A 20,968-nucleotide genomic window follows, 5' to 3' on the forward strand; every position below is an offset into this window, starting at 1 on the left:
AATCAGGATAACACAAGATTTAGCAGCTTCTACATTAAGGAACTGGAGGGCTTGGAAGATAATATTCCTGAGGTCAAAGAAGATAGGATTACAGCGAAGAATCACCTACCCAGCAAAACTGAGTATAAATCTTCAGGGTAAAAAAATGAACATTCAGTGAATTAGAGGACTTTCAAGCATTCTTGATGAAAAGACCAGAGCTGAACAGAAAATTTGACTTTCGAATACAAGACTCAAGAGAAGCATGAAGAGGTAAACAGGAAAAAGAAATCATAAGGGACTTATTAACATTGAACTGTTTACCTTCCTACATGGAAAGATGATATTTGTAACTCATAAGACCTTTGTCAGTATTAGGGTAGTTGGAGGGAAAAAAATTATATGTATATGTATATAGATAGATAGATAGATAGATACAGGACACAGGGTGAATTAAAGATGAACGGGTGATATCTAGAGAATAAATTAAGGGGTGAGAGAGGATTACACTGGGAAAAGGAGAAAGGGATAGGTAGAATGGGGTAAATTATCTCACATAAAACAGACAAGATAAGGCTTTTACAGTGGAGGAGAAATGGGAGAAGGTGAGAGGGAAAGTGAATCTTATTCTCATTGGATTTAGCTTAAGGAGGGTATACCATACAATTGGGTATGGAAATCTATCTTACCCTACAGGAAAATAGGGAGGAAGAGGATAAGAGAGCTGGGAGATGATAGAGGGGAGGACAGATTGGGGGAGGAGGTAATCAGAAGCAAATTCTTCTGAGGAGGGACTGGGTCAAAAGAGAGAATGGAATAAATGGGGGGTGGGATAGGATGAAGGGATATATAGTTAGCTTTTTACAACATGACTAATATGGAAGTGTTTTGCATGACTACACATGTATAACCTGTATTGAATTGCTTGCCTTTTCAATGAAGGTGGGTGGGGAGGGAGGAAGGGAGAGAATTTGGAACCCAAAGTTTTAAAAACAAATGTTAAAAATTGTTTTCACATGCAACTGGGAAACAAGATACACAGACAATGGGGTATAGAAATCTATCCTGCCTTACAGGAAAATAGAAGGGGAAGGGAATATAAGGGGGGGTAGATAGAAGAGAAGGCAGATTGGGGTGGGGTTATTCAGAATGCATGCCATCTTGGGGTGGGGGGAGGGACAAGATGGGAAGAAAATTTGAACTCAAAATCTTGTGAAAGTGAATGTTGAAAACTAAAAATAAATAAATTAATAAGAAAAAAAAAGAACATCAGGGCAAGAAGCACCTAGGGAAAAAAGATTCGACCACACTACTAGCACTAGGAACAGGAACAGTACCATCTGGCAACTCTATTGCCCATTACCCATTACTGGGTCACAGAGGGAGCAGAGGTCCCTACATGTGTAAGGAGCAAAAAACAAGTTTCAGAAACATAGCTGTGTGAGTGAGTGCCAAAGAACAGAGTGGGAACTCAGTTCTTTTATTCTTACACCTAATCCTACAGTGAAAATAATCAGGTCAAGAGAGCAAAACCAAGGGGGAGCCAGTAGTTGAGTTGCTATGAGCCTGCAGAATCTTCCAGTAGGTTAACTGTGGCTGAGTCTAGCAGCAGTCTACAGAAATTCAACCACACAAAATCCAACAGATCCAAACCAGATTATGAACTTCTATAGACCAGAAGACAGTGAACAGATCTCATCCTAGATCACACCATTTTGGAAACACCAAAAAAGTACAGGCCCCCAAAATGAGTTGTGAAAGCAGCCAAAGGACCTTAAAAAAGTGAAACTCGGGCCAGATAACCCCTGAGAAGTGGGCAGGCTCAAGAACTAACAAGTCCAAGTCAAGAATTAGGTTTCAAAAATGAGCAAAAAAAGCCCTGACCATAAAAAGCAACTATGGTGACAGTGAAGCTCAAGACAAGCACAAAAGAAGACAATGACTTGAAAACATCTACAAACAAAGCCCCAAAGAAAAATGCAGATTGGATACAAGCCAATAATAATTCCTAGAAGAGCTAAAAAGTGTTTTTTTGGAACAAAAAAAAAGATTTTAAAGATCAAATAAGGGTGGTAGAGAAAAAACTGGGAAAAGAAAGGAAAACTATGCAAGCAAATTGTGAAATGAGAACAGCTTGGTAAAAGGCACAAAATTTCACTGAAGAAAATAACTCCTTAAAAATTAGATTTGACCACGTGAAAACTAATGATTCCATGAGACATCAAGAAACAATAAAACAAAAACAAGAAACACAAAAAAGAAAAAGAAAATGTGAAGTATCTCATGGGAAATGTGAAGTATCTCTGATCTAGAAAAGAGATCAAGGAGAGATCATTTAAGAATCATTAGACTACCTGAAAGCCATGAACAACAACAACAAAAAAAAAGCTAGACATATTTCAAGGAAAACTTATCTAATATGGAAGGTGACTATGATAAATTCTGAATAGAAATGAAATGGTCACCAATGAGTTCAGAGAAGTCCTTTGTAAAGGTACTTTTGTCTCACTCCCAATATAAAAAGGCAACGAGAAGGCCAAATCATCAGAAAAATAGGGTTTGCTATCTTGTGTGCTGAGTATTCTACAACTTTGTAAACTGATAAGCAGGTAGTTCTTGGAACCAGTGTAATCCATGTTCTCAGTTCTTGGCTACTTCTCCCCCAATGCCAGCTACAGAGCCATGTGGATTGACACATATTCTCCTTTGTATCATGTTAAAAGCAGGGCTTCCCAGTAGATGAATCATAAAGCAGCTACCACAACATTCCTGTCCCAGACAATGACAAACTTTACAGAGTGCAGTGTGACATGAAGTTCTTCCCCTCATTGAAGCACTCCACTTGAAATGCCAAGGTACTGAAGGGAAGGAGATACATTGTCAGCCTCTGACCATACTGCCCTGCTTGCAGAGGACAGAATCATAGATTGAAGGACCTTAAAGTCCAACTATTCCAAACCCACTCATTTTGTAGACCAGAAAACTGAAGCCCACTGAGGGAAAATGACTTGCCCAAGGTAACATTGGTAGTAAGTGGCATAATTAGGATTCTAACGCTGGTTCTCAGTGTCCAAATACAGTGCTTTTTCCATGGGCTTCTATAGGTTCAAAGTTCATCATCCAGGGCTCATTCTAATAGCTCTTTTCCTTTTCCCAGGATCCTGTTTATTTCAAAGACACTCAAAACCAACCTTTTACTAAAAATGTCTAGGATTTACTAAAAATCCAAGCTTAGCAAATGACAAAAGCAACTTCTTCATTTTACTTGCCAAAAGAAAGAATACCCTATGTTTGAATTGCATTGGTGGTGCAAAAAAAAAAATGCCCTACAACCATTAAAAATGTATAACGTTCATTAAGAGATTTCTCCAGTTGTTATTGTCCTCTCCTAAAACATTATTGTCTATTGTGTGTGTGTGTATGTGTGTGTATCCTGTATTTTCTTACCTATGAATATGTTGTATGCAATCCTGAACCCCAGCATAACACAAGCTACTTAAGGGCAGAGGTTGTTTTACTTTTGAATTTATATCACTGGTATTTACCATACATAGTATGTTTGGCACATACTAAATACTTAATAAACGTGATTATAAAGATAGCCCCACTCACCAGAGTCTTCTGCAGCAGTCTTTGAAGTGGCCAGTTTCACAAAGAGCTTTGAAAACAAAAAGGGAATGAGAAATCTACAGAATTATTCAATCCATGGCTCCTAGCTCCATATCCTAGGGCCAAGCAGAACAAGTAGAAGCCCTGTCTTGCATGATGGTTCTTTAAACACTTGAGGACGCATCTCACCTAAGTTTTCTCTTTTCAAGTACAATCACCCCCAGTTCTTTCAACTCGTCCTGACATGACATGAACTTGAATCCTTCACCACCCTGGTTTCCCAACTCTGGATACTCTCTAGTTTATCAATGTCCTTCCCAACATGTGGTACCCAGAACTGAATATCATGTTTCAAGGGTGGTCTGACAAGGACACATAACAATAGGACCCACCTAGTCCTAGACACGAAGCCTCCCTTAACACAACCCAAGATGGCATTGTTGAATGCCATCCCTTTCTTTGTATCCCTAGCACTTAGTACAGTGTCTGGCACATAGTGAGTACTTAACTACTTCTTGACTAATCAACACTATTTACTCATATTTAATTTGCAATCCACGAAAATTCCCAAATTTGTTTCAGACAAGCTTCTGTCTACAACAACCCTCTAATTTGTATTTCCAGCAGCATTTTTCCTATTCATCATGGATTCTTCAAAGTACAGGAATCATATTCAAAGTTTCTTAGGGCAGGTAGGTGCTCTTACTAACTCCTTACTTATCTTGGGTTTTAATTATCTTCAGTCGCTTTTATTCTATCTTTTCTAATCTGAAAAGCATTATTCTTGATGTACAGTCATCTGAGACCATGAGTACAAGGTCAATTCTCCAGGTGATCCATGACACTGGGTCAGTCCTCAAAACTAGGTGCACTGTTGAGTGATCAGAGCAGTTGGAAGTTGTAATCCTACCAATACTTTCACTTTGAGTCTTAGTTTTATTGTTAGAATCCCAGGGTATTCACTATGTACCCTTTCCCACTTGTTACTATCCTAGGTACAAAAGTAGTCCTGTCTTCTGATTGGTAGAAATCTTTATTTCCCACATGTTGCAAAATTAAATGGATAATTCATCCTTTCAGATGAAAGTATCATTCACAATAATATTAGGAATTTATTTAAAAAGATGGTCCCTAAGACATTCACAGAATAAATCCCAATAATATCATTAGTGTGTTTTGAATAACAATAACCTTGAAGGAAGATGATACCAATAATTGATAGTAATTATGCTTCTTAAAAACAATTCTTAGCTGCCTTCAACCAATTTTTTAGACCTAATATTATTTCTCTTCAATTTTTAAGCTCATAACCTATGCTAATGAAGTAGTTGTGCCAGGGGTAAAAAAATGTCTTTTCAGTTACCTTCTCTTGTTGCTTTGGCGTTGCTATATTTGCACTCCGATGCACTGCCTGTTCTGCCTCATCTTTATCTTTGCACTTCTGTTCATAGATCTTCTTTGCCTTTATTCCAAAAGGAAAAATCAGAGTGAGATGCATAAGACATGAGACTGACATCATTAAGGCTATATACTCCAAAAAAGATTGTGAAGACATAGATATAATATTAAAATTAAATTATTCATTTGAATTATTTATAATGCAATGAAGACCAAAGTGAGTGGCTGGATCTTTTCCTAAATTTTCACTAAGTAGTTAGTGGTAGCCTCTTCAAGGAAGAGGCATTTCTTATTAAGAGCATATATAAACCATTCTTTAAAGAAAAAAAAAAAAGAAAACATACTTGATTGAAATAAGCACAGAATTTGGTATAGACAAAAAATCAGGAAAATTTATAGTTTTAGATTCATAACTTAGTACTAAGTTAGTACTAAGATATAGTACTATAGTACTAACACATAGCATCTACAAAATACATTCCTACACATAAAAGTGTCCAAATTGGTAAGTCTTTGCTAAAGAGGAATGTTACAAGTGTTAAATTATAACTATACCTCGGTATGTGCTGATCATATCTATTCAAGCATGTTCATGAATTCATGGATTTTAAACTATACTATATACTATGGCATACATAGTTTTTACTATTACTACTAGTAATGAAAAAAAATCCACAAATTTCTGTCCTAAGTGGTTCAAAAAGTAACTAGCTGATCCAACTACTTTAACTAAGACCTGATCTACTTAAAACAAAATTCAGAGTTGAGTAATCATTGACTGCAGGGGTTATTCATCTGGTATCCATGTACCAATAAAGGGTCTGCCAATTAATTTTAGGAAATACATAAACTTGAGTGGGGAAAAATTACCTCTTTATTTTCAGCAACCTCTAATTAAATTATTCTGCAAAAAAGTTTTATAGGCTTCAACAGATTGCCAAAGAGATCCATGAAACAAAAAAGATTAAGAACCTTTGATCTTGTGAACCAAGTCAGTGAATATTAGTACTGAGCATTGGACTAAAAGTCAGGAGACTTGGGTTGTGGTTCTGACTTTTAGACGTAAATACGAAGACATTTGAAAAAGAAGTGAAATCATCGTGAAGTAAGTGAAAATGAAATAAGCATAGCTGGGAAAACAATAAACATAATGACTAAAATAATTGAATAAAAAGAACAACTAAGTAATCAAAATTGAATGCTGTGAATATTTTAATTTTCTTTTTTATTATTATTAATTTACCAATGTAAATATTTCTTTATACAGATAAGAATTAAGAAAAAGATTGTATATGGAACTATAAATAACTACTGTATATGTATACCTTGTTTTTTTTTAAAGTATATATTAAATTTAACATAGCAATTCCACTGCTGCTTTGTTCATCTGGATCCCCATCTGAACTTCCTACTTCTTGCTTCAATGTAATTTTTAAGTAATTCAATGATATTCTTTTCTTCCTTTTCTTTTTTTGGGTGAGTATCTCAAGCTACTAACTCTTCACTCATCCCTTTAATTCTCCCCACCCATACTTCAGGCAAAAAAAAAATCACTCATACACACACTCACACACACACACACACACGCACACACCAGTTATAGATAAGTAGAGTTAAGCAAAACACACGTTAAAAATCATCTATGTATGAAAATGTCTGTCTTGTTCTGCACCTTCAGTTCGCCACCTCTGCCAGGAGTTGGGAAACATGATTGATAATTAGTCTTTTGTAGTTATGATTGGTCATCACACTGATCATAGTTCTTAAATGTTTCACAATTATTTTCCTTTATAATGCTGTAGTCATTGTATAAATTGTTTTCCTAGTTCTATTCATTTCATTCTACATCATTTCATAGAAGTCTTCCTAGGGTTCTTTAAATCTGTCCTATTTGTCACTCAGAGCAATAATATTTCATTACATTCTTATGCCATAATTTGTTCAGCAATTCCCCATTTGAAAGGTATCTACTTTGTTACAACAGAATTAATACTATAAATACTTTGGTACATCTGAGTCCTTTTCCTCTGTCTTTGATTTCTTTAGGGCACATGCTTACTAGCAGTATTGTTGAATCAAAAGGTATACACAGTTTAGTGATTTTAGGGTATAATTCCAAATAGCTTTCCATGTAACTCTTCTTCTAATATATTTGTATAAGTTCTTTATATTTCATAGATGATGGATTTTTATCAGAGAAATTTGATACAAATATTTTCCCCTAGTTAACTGTTTCCCTTCTAATTCTAAATACATTGATTTTTGTTTGTACAAAAGCTTTTCAATTTCATGTAATCATAGTTGTCCATTTTGTGGTCTATGATTCTCTCTATTCCCTATTTAGACAAGAACTCTTCCCCCTCTTCTTAGATGTGAAAGGTATCTCTTTCTCTGTTCTTCTAATTGGACTGTGATATAATCTTTTATATATAGGTCATGTATCTATTTGGAGCTTATTGTGGTATATGCAGTTTGAGATGCTTATCTAAACCTAAATTCTACCAGTTTTTCTAGGTTTGTTTGTTTTTGTTAACAGGGAGTTTTTACTCCAATAGTTGGAATTCTTGGGTTTATTGAATACCACACTTCTATGCTGGACTACTTCTAGTTCTTATATACCAAATCTGTCCCACTGATCAACTTTTCTGCATTTTTTAATCAATACCAAATTTAGAGATCTGGTATTGCTAGATTCTCTTCTTTCCCATTTTTTCCCATTATTTTCCTTTAAGATTCTTGAACTTTTGTTCCTCTAATGAATTTCGCAGTTACTATGTTTAGTTCTTTTTATACTTTGATTGGTATGGACTTGAATTTACATATTAATATAGGTAGTATTGTCATTTTTGTTATATTGGTATGGCCCAACCATAGACAATGTCTCTCCATTTATTTGTCTTTTTTTTTTAAGACTGCCTTGTTTTTGTATTTATATAATTCCAATATCTGTCTTGGTAGTGGACTCCCAGATATTTTACATATTCTACTCTTATTTGGAACAGAATTTTTTCCTCTCTCTTCCTGGTGGGTTTTATTGACAATACACAGAAAGGCTAATGATTTGTTTGGTTTTATGTCTTATTACTTTACTGAATTTATTGTTTTGATTAATTTTTATTAAGTATCTAAGGTTTTTTAAATAATCATATCTTCTAAAAAAATGAAATTTTGTTCCTACCTTGTCTATGCTTACCCCTTCAATTTTTTCCCCCTGTGTTACTACTATGACTAGCATTTCAAGAATTATGGCAAGTAATAGTCAAGAAAATGGACATTCTAATGGGGCAGCTAGGTGGCACAGTGGATAGGGCTCTGGCCTTGGTGTCAGGAGGACTTGAGTTCAAATCAGACCTCAGTCACTTGACACTTACTAGCTGTGTGACCCTGGGCAAGTCAATCAATCCCGATTGCCTCACCAAAAAGAAAAAAAAATGGACATTCTGGGTAAAGCCCTGATGTTACTGTTAGACTTTCTCCGTTAAATATAGTGCTAACTATTGGTTTTTCTATAGGTATTACTTATTATAATAATGAACAATCCATTTTTTACTATACTTTTAGTATATTTTTAACATAAAGTAGTATAGTATTTTGTCAAAAACTTTTTTTCTGCATATATTAATATCATATAACTTTATTCCTTTTCTTATTAATATGGTATATTATATATGTTGTGAAATTATAATGACTAAGTTTACCCCCAAACAACAAATACAAGAAGGTATTTCCTACCTTCTTTGCAAAGGTGGGAAAATATGAGTAGAACACTACATACAATGTCAGACTTTTTCAATGTGTTCAATTATTTTTTCTGAGCTATTTTTTCTTTGTTATACAGAATGGCTCTCTGGGAAAGGTAGAGATGATTTGCTAGGGAAAGCAAGTGACAGAAAAATTAAAGACCAATATAATTCTTTAAAATTTTAAGAGATCTTTTAATCTTTGGTTTTTGATAAATTCTCAGCTTTCTTAAATTAAAATTTCTTCTTTCAGAAAAAAATCATGAGGCTCCACATACACATGAAAAATAAAAATGGTAATTGTTGAAGGGTTTATAAGAGGGCAGGTATACTAATATACTGTTGGTGGAGCTATGAGTTGTTCTAACTATTGGTTCCAAATTGGAAAACATTTTGGAATTAGTGGTTTAATGACCCCCTAAGTCACTTTGGCCCAGTGGTACCCACAACTAGGTACTAGGTATATTTTCCAAAGATGGCAAAGACAGAATGAATGGACACATATATTCAATAATATTTTAGCTCCACTTTTTATTTTAGCAAAGAATTGAAAATAAAGTGGAAAGTCATCAATTGATGAATGAACAAACAAATTGTGTTATACACATATAGTGGGAGTATTATTGATCCATAAGAAATAGCAAATATGAAAAAATTTGTAAAAATTTGAGGAGATAAAGCAATAATCATCAAAACTATCTGGTACTGGCTAAGAAATAGAGTGATGGATCAGTAGAATAGATTCATAAGACACAGTAGTAAATAACCATAGTAATCCAGTGTTTGATAAACCCAAAGCACTCAACTTTTGGGACAAGAATTCACTACTTGACAAAATCTGCTGAGAAAACTAGAAAACAAATTGGCAAAAATTATGTATAGACCAATATCTTACTGTATGCCAACCAAGATAAGGTCAAAATGGGTACGACTAGGTGACACCACAAGCAAATCAGGAAAGCAAGGAATAGTTTACATGTCAGATCTCTGGAGAAAGGAAGAATTTATAAACAAATAAGAGATAGCATTATAAGATATAAAATAGATAATTTTTATTATATAAAATTTAAAAATTTTTTCATAAACAAAACTAATGAAACCAAGACCAGAAGGAAAGCAAAAAGCAGGTAAACAATTTTTCAGCAAATGTCTCTGATAAAGTCCTCATTTCTCAAATTATATGGAGAACTAAGTCAAATTTATAAGAAAACAAGTCATTCTCCAATTGATATTTGGTCAAAGGATATGATTCAGATAAAAAAAATCAAAACTGTCTATGATCATATAAAAATGCTCTAAACCACTATTGTTTAGAGAAATGCAAATTAAAACAACTCTGAGGTACCACCTCACACCTATCAGATTGACTAATATGACAGAAAAGGAAAATGATAAAGATTGAAGAAGATGTGGGAAAATTGGGAAACAAATGCCCTGGTGGTGGAGTTGTGAACTAATCCAACCATCTTGGAGAACAATTTGGAACTATGCTCAAAGGGCAACTGAACTGTGCGCACCCTTTGACCCAGCAATACCACTGCTAGATCTGTACCTCAAAAAGACCAAAGAAAAGAGAAAAGGATAAATTTGTACAAAAATATTTATAGCAGCTCTTTTTGTGGTGGCAAAGAATTGGGAAATTAAGGGAGCAGTTAGGTGGCTAGAGCACTGGCCCTGAGGTCAGGAAGACCTGAGTCCAAATCCGGCCTCAGACCAAATACTTGACACTCACTAGCTGTGTGTCCCTGGGCAAGTCACTTAATCCCAATTGCCTAAAAAGAGGGGAAAAAAAAGAATTGTAAATTAAAGGGATGCCCATTAATTTGGGAATGGCTGAACAACTTGTGGTATATGATTGTAGCGCAATACAACTGTGCTATAAGAAATGATGAGCAGGCTGATTTCAGAAAAACCTGGAAAGACTTATATGAATTGATGCAAAGTGAATTGAAAGCAGAACCAAGAGAACACTGTACACAGTAACAGCAACATTGTGCAATGATCAACTGTAAACGACTTAGGTATTCTCAGCAATACAATGATCCAAGACAATTCCAAAAGACTCGTGATGAAAAATATTATCCACTTCTAGAAAAAGAACTGATGAAATCTGAATGCAGATCAAAGCACACTATTTTCACTTCCTTTATTTTTGCATGTGTTTTTCTTTTGGTCTGTGTCTTCTTTCACAACATGACTAATATGGAAATATGTTTTGCATGATTGCACATGTATAACCTATATCAAATTACTTACCATCTCAGGGAGGGGGGAGCTGAGGGAGGAAAGGAAAAAATTTGGAACTCAACATTTTTTAAAAAAAGGAATACTTCAAAAAAGAAAAAGGAAAAAAAAGAAAAAGGAATGCTAAAAATGTCTTCACATGTAATTGAGAAAAATAATATTTGAAAAAAAAAAGAAACAAGAATTGTATGAATTGATACAAAGTGAAATGAATACATCCGAGAGAACAGTTCATGCAATTGTCACAATGATATAAAGGAAAATATCTTTGAAAGACTTCAAGTATCAACTGTTGATTAATCTTTTGATCAACAGATGATTAATGATTTCTTTAGAAGATGGGTGGTGAAACATGCCTCCTAATTCTTAGCAGGGGGGAATGGAGTAGAACTGCAGAATAAAGCACACATATTCAGACTTGGCAAATGTATTGATTTGTTTTGTTTTACTTATTTGCTTCAAGGAAGCGCTTCTATTTGGTTATAAAAGAAGAAGAGGAGAGTGAGTTATTGGGTAGCTCAAAAATGCAAAAAAGAAAGAAAAGATTATAAATAAAATATTGAAAAATATACAAAAGAAAAAAAGTTCAGAAGAAGAAACAAGTCAATTTTTTTACTATCTTGTTAAAAATAATGCATACTTTTAAAATACAAACTATATAACACATTAATGACTTCATTTTTTGTATATTGAAATTTTTGTGATTGTTAATGTTGAGTTCATAATACATTTTTTAAACATTAAATTATTTTTCCAAAGAGTAGAGGAATTATAGCGGATTGACCTGAAATGGGCTCATAGCTTTTTTTTTTTTTTTTTAGACAATTGGGGTTAAGTGACTTGCCCAGGGTCACACAGCTAGTAAGTGTCAAGTGTTTGGTCTGAAGTCAGATTTGAACTCAGGTCCTCCTGACTTCAGGGCTGTTGCTCTATCCACTGTGCCACCTAGCTGCCCCCTCATAGCTTCTTGTTACATGAGATTGTTCCCTTTATTCCCAGGACTACAAGAGAAGAATCAGGATCTCTCCTAACACTGATATTTGTGGTAGAAATACATATGGTTAAGCTAACCCTAAGGTGGTTGAGTGTTTGGCATAAATCTGGCTCTATGTTGTTAAGCCTAGTTCTGCTGAAGTACGGGAATGAGTAAGGAACAAGGTCACTCCAGAGGCACATGAGCCCTGTCTGAGAATCTGGCAAAATGAGAGGTCTGAATCTAGAGCTGATATCCATAGAAGCAGCATTTGAGTCTTTGATGACATTAAGCCCTAAGAAGCTTTGATATCTGACTTGGCAGAGTTCTGAGCTCAATGCACAGCAAAACAAAAACAAACAAACAAAAAAACCACCGAGATTAGGCACAGAAGATCCGGACACAAGAGCACTCAAGCAAGGATCCATCACGACTGATGAGAGGAAGGAACCAGAGGGACGGCTACACTGAAGCTGATTCTGCCCAACATGGAAGGACTGGTTCGTGATAGAGAAGTGACAATATGAAAACCACGTTCTCTTAGAGTTCATAAGAGTGGAAGAAAGGAACACTGGACAGTTATGACAGCATCCTAGGCTTTAGAAAGCAGGTGTTTTTTAATCTAAAGACAATGGAAACGAAACTTTAAAGAGAAATTTGGTTCTCTAGGGATGGGAGGTTCTAAAAAAAATCTGTCCTTACAATCATAACAAATTTCAATGAGGAAGAAGAAATAAATATATCTGAAGAAATTAGTATAACCACATAAGAAGTTCTTAGATGAGGTCAGATTTTTAGTTTATTTTTTCAATTAATACAAATCTGTTTTCTTTCTCCCATTCTGTCTCCTACCTCCCCTCCCCCACGAAAGAAAGAAGGAAGGAAAGAAATAAAGAAACCCTTGTAGTAAATATACATGGTCAAGAAAAACAAATTCCCGCACTGGCCAGGTCCAAAAAACATATACCTCAATCTACTCCTTGAATCTATCATCTCTCATCAGGAGATGGGGAGCATGCCAGATGAGGTCAGACGTGTACAACAGCTATAAAGCAGCTTATAATCAAAGAATATAAAAGTGATGTGAAATTATAAGACTAGTATCAAGGAGGCTATAGCCCAGAATAAGCTGAGACATAAAAAATGCTAAAGTTAGAAAGGGTGCTTTCAGTCTTGTTTATAGCAGAGAAAAGAAGAAAGAAAAAATGTCTTTTCCTTGGGGAAGATGGTGTAATGGTAATTGATGACAAAGAGAAAGCAAAATTACTTAGGTTCTATTCATGTAGCGGCACCCTCCTTCCTCTCTTTTCTCAAAATGAGTTTAAGCTATTGAGTTGGAATTAACTACATCATCTTAGAATATTAAAATATCTGGAGAATCTAATTCTTGAGTCTCCACTGACAATCTCGAAAAGATGTGAGAGAACAGAAGAGTTTTAGCAGTAATGGAAGAAGGGCAGGTGTCCCAATTTCCAGAAAAGGGAAGATGGTAGACTCTGCAAACTAGACTCAGTGAGCTTGACTGGAATTTCTGGTAAAATTCTAGAACATATTGACATTCTTCTGATCTATCAGTCTCATAACTATCATCAAAGGAAATAAGATTAACCCGACATTATTCGATCTTAGTGTTGTTTCTTAGGTATTGATATTTAGTTGCTGTTGTTTTTTGCTAATTACTCTCAAAACCATCATTTTTTTTAAAAAAGTTTAATTGATGCCTTTTGTTTTTACATATTTAATCATTTCCCAATATACCTTTCTCCCATGGTAACAAACATGTCTTCTTAGTATCAAAGAAAAATAGTTAAATAAAACAAATTGACATAGCAACAACGTCTGACAGTATATGCCTTTCCCATACCAGCAGCCTACAATTTACAAGACCTACTCCTACCTAACCCCCTACTTTTCAAAAAATAGAACAGCATTCAAGGATCTCTAGAATTCTGTTACCTCTCCCGTTTTCCAAGATTTCTCTGAAGTAACCAATAGTCATTCCAGAGTCACTTATTAATTTACTTCACTACTATGCACTGCTGTTTGTCTAGTCCACCTCAGTGGACATTTAGTCTAATCTGTACCTGATCAAAAAAACCTTTCTGTAATATACTAAGATCTCTAGCAAGTACTCAATCAGCTTCTTGAAGACTTACAATGAGAGACAATGAACTCAGGGAAACCCATTTCACTTTAAGATAGTTTCAATTTTAAGGAAGTTTTACTTAGACCAAGACTAAATGTTGCTCTTTCTGCAACTTCCTCTAAATCCCTCTTCTACCTGATAGCCTTTAAATACTTGAGGTTAGTTTTCATGTTTCCTCTGTTTTCTTCGTTTGTTTGTTTTTCCCTCCAGGGTAAATATTTCCAGTTCTTTCAAGTGATTCTTGTAGGGCTTCAATGCTTTCATCACCCTTGTTGCTTTTTTCTGCTTGTCTTCCATCTTTCCTATGACTGTGTCTTTCTGAAAATATGCTGCCTAGAACTGAACACAGTACTCCAGATATGGCCTGACCAAACCATTGCTTTGTTCTTGATACTATGTCTCTCGATAAAGCCTAGGATGTCATTAGCTTTTCTGGATGCTGTGTCACACTCGTATTAAACTTGGTTGTTTGTTTCAAAGCCATTTGGTAGTCATTAAAAAATAGAAATACAGATCAATGGAATGGATTAGACAAAGAAGAATCAAAAACAATGAAACTCAATAACCCCATGTTCAATAAACCTAAAAACATAAGCTACCTAGAAAAGAAGTCCCTATTTGATAAAAACTTCTGGGAAAATTGGAATACAGTCTGGCAAAAATTAGACTTAAGGTCAACGTTTTATACCATATTCCACAGCAAATCCAAAGTGTATACAAAATCTAAATATTAAACATAAATACCATAAAAAATTAGAAAACAAACATATTATATCCCTTTCATAGCTATGGGTAAGAGAGAAATTCTTAATCAAACAAGAAACAGATGCAATTAGAAAAGGTAAGATAGGAAATTTGATTATATAAAATTGAAAAGCTTCTGTACAAATAAAATTAATTCATATAGGATAGGAAGGGAAGCAGTTGACTAGGAAAAAGGTCTTTATATTGAATATTCCTGATAAGAGTTTGGTATCCAAGATATGGAGACAACTAACAGAAATATTTAAGACTAAAATACATAATATAAATGCAAATATAATAAAAAAAATTCTCCAATATATAAATGATAAAAAGATATGAATAAACAGTTCTCAGATGAAGAATTGCAAAATATTAACAACTATATGAAGGTGCTACAAAACTGTAAAAATAAGAGAAAAGCAAATCAAAACAGCCCTGAAGTTTCACCTTATACTCTGCAAATTGTCAAAGATGACAAAAGATGGAAATTGTCAATGTTGAAGGGGTTGTGGAAAGATAGGCACACTAATGCATTGTTGCTAGTGGTATGAATTAGCTTAACCATTCTGAGTAGCAATTTGGAAGTATGCAAATAAAGTGGCTAAAATGTCCAGATCTTTTAATCACAAAATTCCACTGCTAGGCATGTATACAAAAGAAGTCACTGACAAAAAGAAAAGCTCAGGACACATCAAAATACTTATAGCAGCACTTTTTTGTGCTAGCAAAGAACTAGAAACAAAGTAGATGCCCATAAATTGGGGAATGGCTAAACAAAATGTGGTACATGAATGTTGTGGAATATTACTGTGTCGTAAGAAATAACAGATATAATAAATACAGAGAAACATGAAAAGACTTATGTGAACTGTTGAAAAGCCAAGTAAGCAGAACCAAGAAAACAATTTACCCAATAACTACAACAAGGTAAATTTAAAAAATAGCAGGCACAAAATAGTTGACAATTAATGGTATAAAATTATAAAGAACATGTCCCCAAAGAAGAGATATGAGAAGATAACCTCACTCCATTCCTTTTCAGAAATTGAGGGATATACAAGAGTGACATGTTTCATATGATGTCAGGGTATTTTATGAATTGGTTGGTTTTGGTGAATTTTTACTTCTTTCCTTCCTTTTAAAAAAAACAAAATTTTTATTATTAAAGGATGGCTCTTTGGGAGAGGGAGGGATACTGAGGAAAATCTAGGTGATGTAAAAAAGATATCAAAAGAATCTATTTTTTTAAAAAAGCTTGCATTGTCACTAAAACACTCAGCTCTTTTTTACAGGAACTGTTGTCCAACTATACTTTTTTCATTCTATGTTTTTCAAGCATAGCATATTGACCTGAGCATAGAACTCTTTATTTATTTCTAGTAAATTTCATCTTAGTAGATTCAGACCAAAATTCTATCTACTGAGGTGTTTAAAAACAAAAAAAGCAAACAAATCCCGTCATCTACCTATCTAACTCCCCAAGCTTCATGGTTTGCAATTCTGACAAGCATTTCAATGAGAACTTAATCTAAGTCATTAATAAAAGTGTTGGACAGTTTGGGGTCAAAGACAGATCCCTAAGGCTTCCAGTTGAGTTAGTATCAGCTTGTTAATGAGTATTCTTTAGGTGTGGTCACTCAACTAGCTCCACATATGCCTGTGTACTGTCATCTAGTACCTAACTTTCAATTTATCTATAGGCAAGACATGAGATACTTTGTCAAATGCTGTGCTGAAATGGAAACATTTTTTGTCTACATCAGACCCTTAATATATACATATAGTTATTCAGTCAAAAAAGGAAAAAAGGTCAGTCTGACATGTCTTGCTTTTGATGAAGCCATGTGCCATAAATTTAATGATTATTGTATATTTAGATACACAAACAAGAACAAGGTTTAAAAAAAAACAAAAAGGGTTTTATATAAAATAGTGAATATTTACTTATAGTTTGATTTTAATGTATATATTAACTTTAATAACAATGGCTAGCATATATGTACCACTTTAAGGTTTGCAAAGTATGCTGCATACTTCCTTTGGTCCTTACAACTCTCCAGTGAGGCAGGTGCTATCATTACACTCATTTTACAGATGAGAAAACTGAGGCAGACAGATCTAATAGCTAGTAAATGTCTGAGGTAAAATTGAAATTCAGGTCTTCTGGCCCTTAAGTCTAGTGCTTGATCCACTAAGTCAAATAACAAGATAAATAACAAAATTGTTCCATTTCTGTGTCTCCTTCTGAATTCCTTTTTCCCTCTGTGTTCTTTTCCAGATTTTGTTGCTGTTCATCATTATGACGAATTTGATGATTGTTGTTGTCATTTTTTATACTGTTGTTTTGATTCTGCTTTCATCACTTTTATCACTTTATATAAATATGCCCATATTTCTTTATATCCTTAAGTTTATCATTTCTTTTTTTTTTGTATTGCAAAATGTACAGCATTTATTCACATACAGACAAAAAGGCACAATTTTACTAAATATTTCAACAACAACAACAACAACAACAAAAATAACATCTGTCTTCAACAAGTTTTATAAATACTTCCAAAAGGGGAGGGGGGAGGGGAAGAGAAATAAATACAGGATTGGGCCATGTAATATAACATAGTCATCTCTACATATATTTTAATTTCTGATTTTCTCTTCATGCACCTTTTTTTTTGTAAATTTTAGCTGAATGGACACCAAGCTAGGCACATAGTGAAAAATTTTCTGTACAAGGTTACAAATGTAATGACAGATTTGTCCATTTTAAAATAAGTTTTATACATGACATATATAACCCTTCGTTTAGATTTTTTTTTCTTTATAACCTAACAAATGACATTCCAGGCAACTTTATAAAAGTTTAACTAGCCTACATTTTGACGTAGTACACTGAAGTTTATCATTTCTTAGGACACAATAATCTTCTAATTGTAGTACATATGGTTAACCTCAATATTCTCTCAGTGATGCTATACATTTGTGGATTATGGAATACCATGATTTCAGAATAGTTACAAATTAGGTGACCCAGAAGTGAATGGAAAGATGCATGGTGAGTGCAGGCAGGCTTTAAGCCTATTGCCCACAGTGCCTTGCACATCAGAAGCAATGTGACGTAATGGAAAGAGTAGAGGAGTTGAACTTATAAGACCGGCATTTGAACCAGATGCTAACTAGCTATCTGACCACAAAAAAAGTCACTGAACCTCTTCAGGGCATTGGTTTCATACCAAGGATAATCATACTTACTACCCAACTCTCAGGACTATTGTGAGGAAAGAACTTTGCAAACCTTAAAGTACTATATAATGTGAGTTATTATAATGTCACCTAACTTCGTACAGAATATGCACAGTTATTCTCTGCCTTCTTGACAAGAGACCACAATCAGAGGTTGTCGCCTCCTTTAAAAGGTTCTCAAAAAAAAAAAAGAAAGAAAAAGAAAAGGGTAGGGGAAGCTAGGTGGCTCAGTGGATAGAGCATCAGCCCTGGAGGCAGGAGGACCTGAGTTCAAATTTGGCCTCAGACGCTTGACACTTACTAACTGTGTGACTCTGGGCTAGTCACTTAACCCTATTGCCTTCCAAAAACAAAGAAAAAGAAAGGTTCTTAACTGTTCCAGCTCAACTGCCAATGACAGGACTTTCAGAGAGTCCTAGAAGACGGCCTCCAGAGTGCCCCCACAGTCACATTGACAGCCAGCAGAGAATATCTGCATATGCTTTGTAAAAAGGCACCCTACAATTAAAAAAAAAAGTCAGGAAGGCAGATGACCAGGAAAGAAGGTTGATTGGTCCCATAGTAACAGTGGAAAAGCTGAGTGTAACATTGGTATTCCCAAAATATTGAAGGTTCTAGGAAAAGGCATCTGGTGTGTTAGCTGCGTATATAGTGATCACAGGGTCCTTTCAATTACATTTTCTTTCTTTTGTAAATTATATTTTTCTAAGCGGAGTTGATGTCAGCATATGAGATGATGTCAGATCATCTTCCCAGATTTTCTGAGTGGAGGGCTAGGAGCCAAAGAATTTGAAAATCTTCAAAATGAATATAATCCCTTCATGTTAGAAGAACCTCTAACACAAAGATTACAGAAAATTATCTACCTCAACTAGAGGAAGGTTTCTAGTTGTATGCTGCAGGGCCCTCAGTCTTCTCTTCTCCAACACTTTTTTTGTCAAGATCTTTGATGTACAGCAAGAAAGCATGATTTTCCAATATATAGAAAGCATAATAATGTCCCTTTTGTTAGATACATGGCTGAAATGAAATAGGCATTTATCAAGTGCCTGCTATGTACTAGGTACGTTGCTAAGTACTTTTTACAAATATTACCTCATTTGGTCATGGTCAATGCCAATATTCTCTTAATGATATTGTGTCTTGTATATCATGAAATACTCCCCCCATTTCTTACCTTCTCCAAAATTGTGAGGGTTAACTGATACATTATGAGACAGAATCAATATGTAAAAGGTTTGCAGCGGATTAGAATCATTAGAACAACGGGCACAAATTGCAATATTAAAATAAATAGGGATAAACATAAAGTTTTACATTTAGGTTAAAAAAAATGTTTCAAGGTACATAAGTGGAAACCCAATTGAGCAGCAGTTAATGTGAAAAAGATCTGGGGATTTTAGTTGAACACAAGTCTTAAAATGAGTAGAAAAGAGCTACTAAAAAGTGAATTTTGCCTTCTTTTCCATTGTTAGAAATATATCATCCTTATCAATGGAGGTAAAGTTTCCACTGTAGAATGTAATTAGTCAGACCACATATGGCACTTTGTGTTCAGTTATGGAGGTTATATTTTCAGAAGATTACTAGGAAAACCTGACCATGTCCAGAGAAGAATGAACTAGACAGTGAAGAGCATAAAAACTGAGGTATCTAAAGGACAGATGAATGATTCATGAGTGTTTAGCCTGGAATAAAGAAAGCTTCTGTGATGGTGAAAAGTTTCCTCTTTTTTATTCTTTTTTTTTTTTTGAACATTTAACAAAGGAGGTTTACTTTGCCCCAACACAGCAAGCTTATGCTATGAGGATACAGTGATACTTATCTTAAGCTTTGGTGGACACAGCCTTGTTCCCTACTCACAGAAAAGTGTCTAATCAGCAAGTCTTCAGGGTGTGGTGATTCATGTAGTCTTTTTTTATTGCAGTTGTTGTTCAGTTATTTCAATCATATCTGACTCTTTGTGACCCCATTTGAGTTTTGTTTTTGTTTTTAGCAAAGATACTGGAGGGGTCTGCCATTTCCTTTTCCAGCTCATTTTACAGTTGAGGAAACACAGGGTTAAGTCACTTGCCCAGGGTCACTGTAGTGTTTTTAAGCTAGTAAGTGAGGATTTGAACTCAGGTCTTCCTGACTGCAGGCCAGATGCTCTATCCACTGCATCATCTTGCTGCCCCATGTAGTGTCAGGTACTCTCCAAGTCTAAGAGGTCTAGACTCCAGGTAGCTGAGATTTTTATGCCCCTAGATAACCAGGAACCTGCATCAAGAAAGCTGAGGTCAATCATGTCTAAGGGCCAGCTTCATCCTAGGCCTACCTCATGTTGGCTGGGGGAGAGAGGACTAAACCTACCCCAAAATGAATACCTGAGTATATATAGGATGCGGAGGGGAAAGGCTCCTAGCCTCTTTGGTTCTCGCTGTGGTTCTTTAATGCTAAACTAGTAATAGCAATGGGTTTGTTTTTCCCTGTTGAAGCTCTGTCAACTTACAAATGCCATTTCATTCTGTGAATATGTTCCCCTACCAGGGCTTTGGAGATGCTTCTGCCTCTTTTTTATTCTTAAAAAATATAGTTTTTTCAATGAGCAAGTGGACTTCAGAAAAACCTGGAAAGACTTGTATGGACTGATGCTGAGGGAAGTGAGCAGAACCAAGAGAATGCTGTACACAATAAGAGCCACATTGTGCAATGACTATCTTTGATAGACTTAGATCTTCTCAGCAATGCAAAGATCTAAGACATCCCCAAAAGTTTCATGATGGAAAATGCTCTCCACATCCAGAGAAAGAACTGTGGAGTCTGAATGCAGATTGAAGCATACTATTTGCTTTTTTTTTCTTCTGTTTTGTTTTGTTTCCTCTTTCTTGCGGTTCCTCCTATTGGCTATAATTT

The 20,968-nt window shown here is 34.9% G+C and overlaps 1 protein-coding gene across 4 annotated transcripts in view; it reads right to left on the minus strand.

Moving 5' to 3' along the window:
• PSTPIP2 (proline-serine-threonine phosphatase interacting protein 2) overlaps positions 1 to 20,968 on the minus strand; it is an 82,734-nt gene that overhangs the window by 16,913 nt on the left and 44,853 nt on the right. For all 4 annotated transcript variants that reach the window (XR_003569676.1, XM_027868724.1, XM_027868723.1 and 1 more), the window contains 2 exons: positions 4,952 to 5,050; positions 3,592 to 3,637 (listed from right to left, as the gene is read on the minus strand). Coding sequence is in view for 3 of the 4 variants with exons in the window: in XM_027868724.1 (XP_027724525.1) it covers positions 3,592 to 3,637; positions 4,952 to 5,050 (145 nt within the window). In the remaining variant the exon portion in view is untranslated. The remainder of the gene's footprint in view (positions 1 to 3,591; positions 3,638 to 4,951; positions 5,051 to 20,968) is intronic.

This window comes from Vombatus ursinus, unplaced genomic scaffold, assembly GCF_900497805.2.
Source record: "Vombatus ursinus unplaced genomic scaffold, bare-nosed wombat genome assembly UNPS02014791.1, whole genome shotgun sequence".
In the NCBI taxonomy this organism is placed as follows: domain Eukaryota; kingdom Metazoa; phylum Chordata; class Mammalia; order Diprotodontia; family Vombatidae; genus Vombatus; species Vombatus ursinus.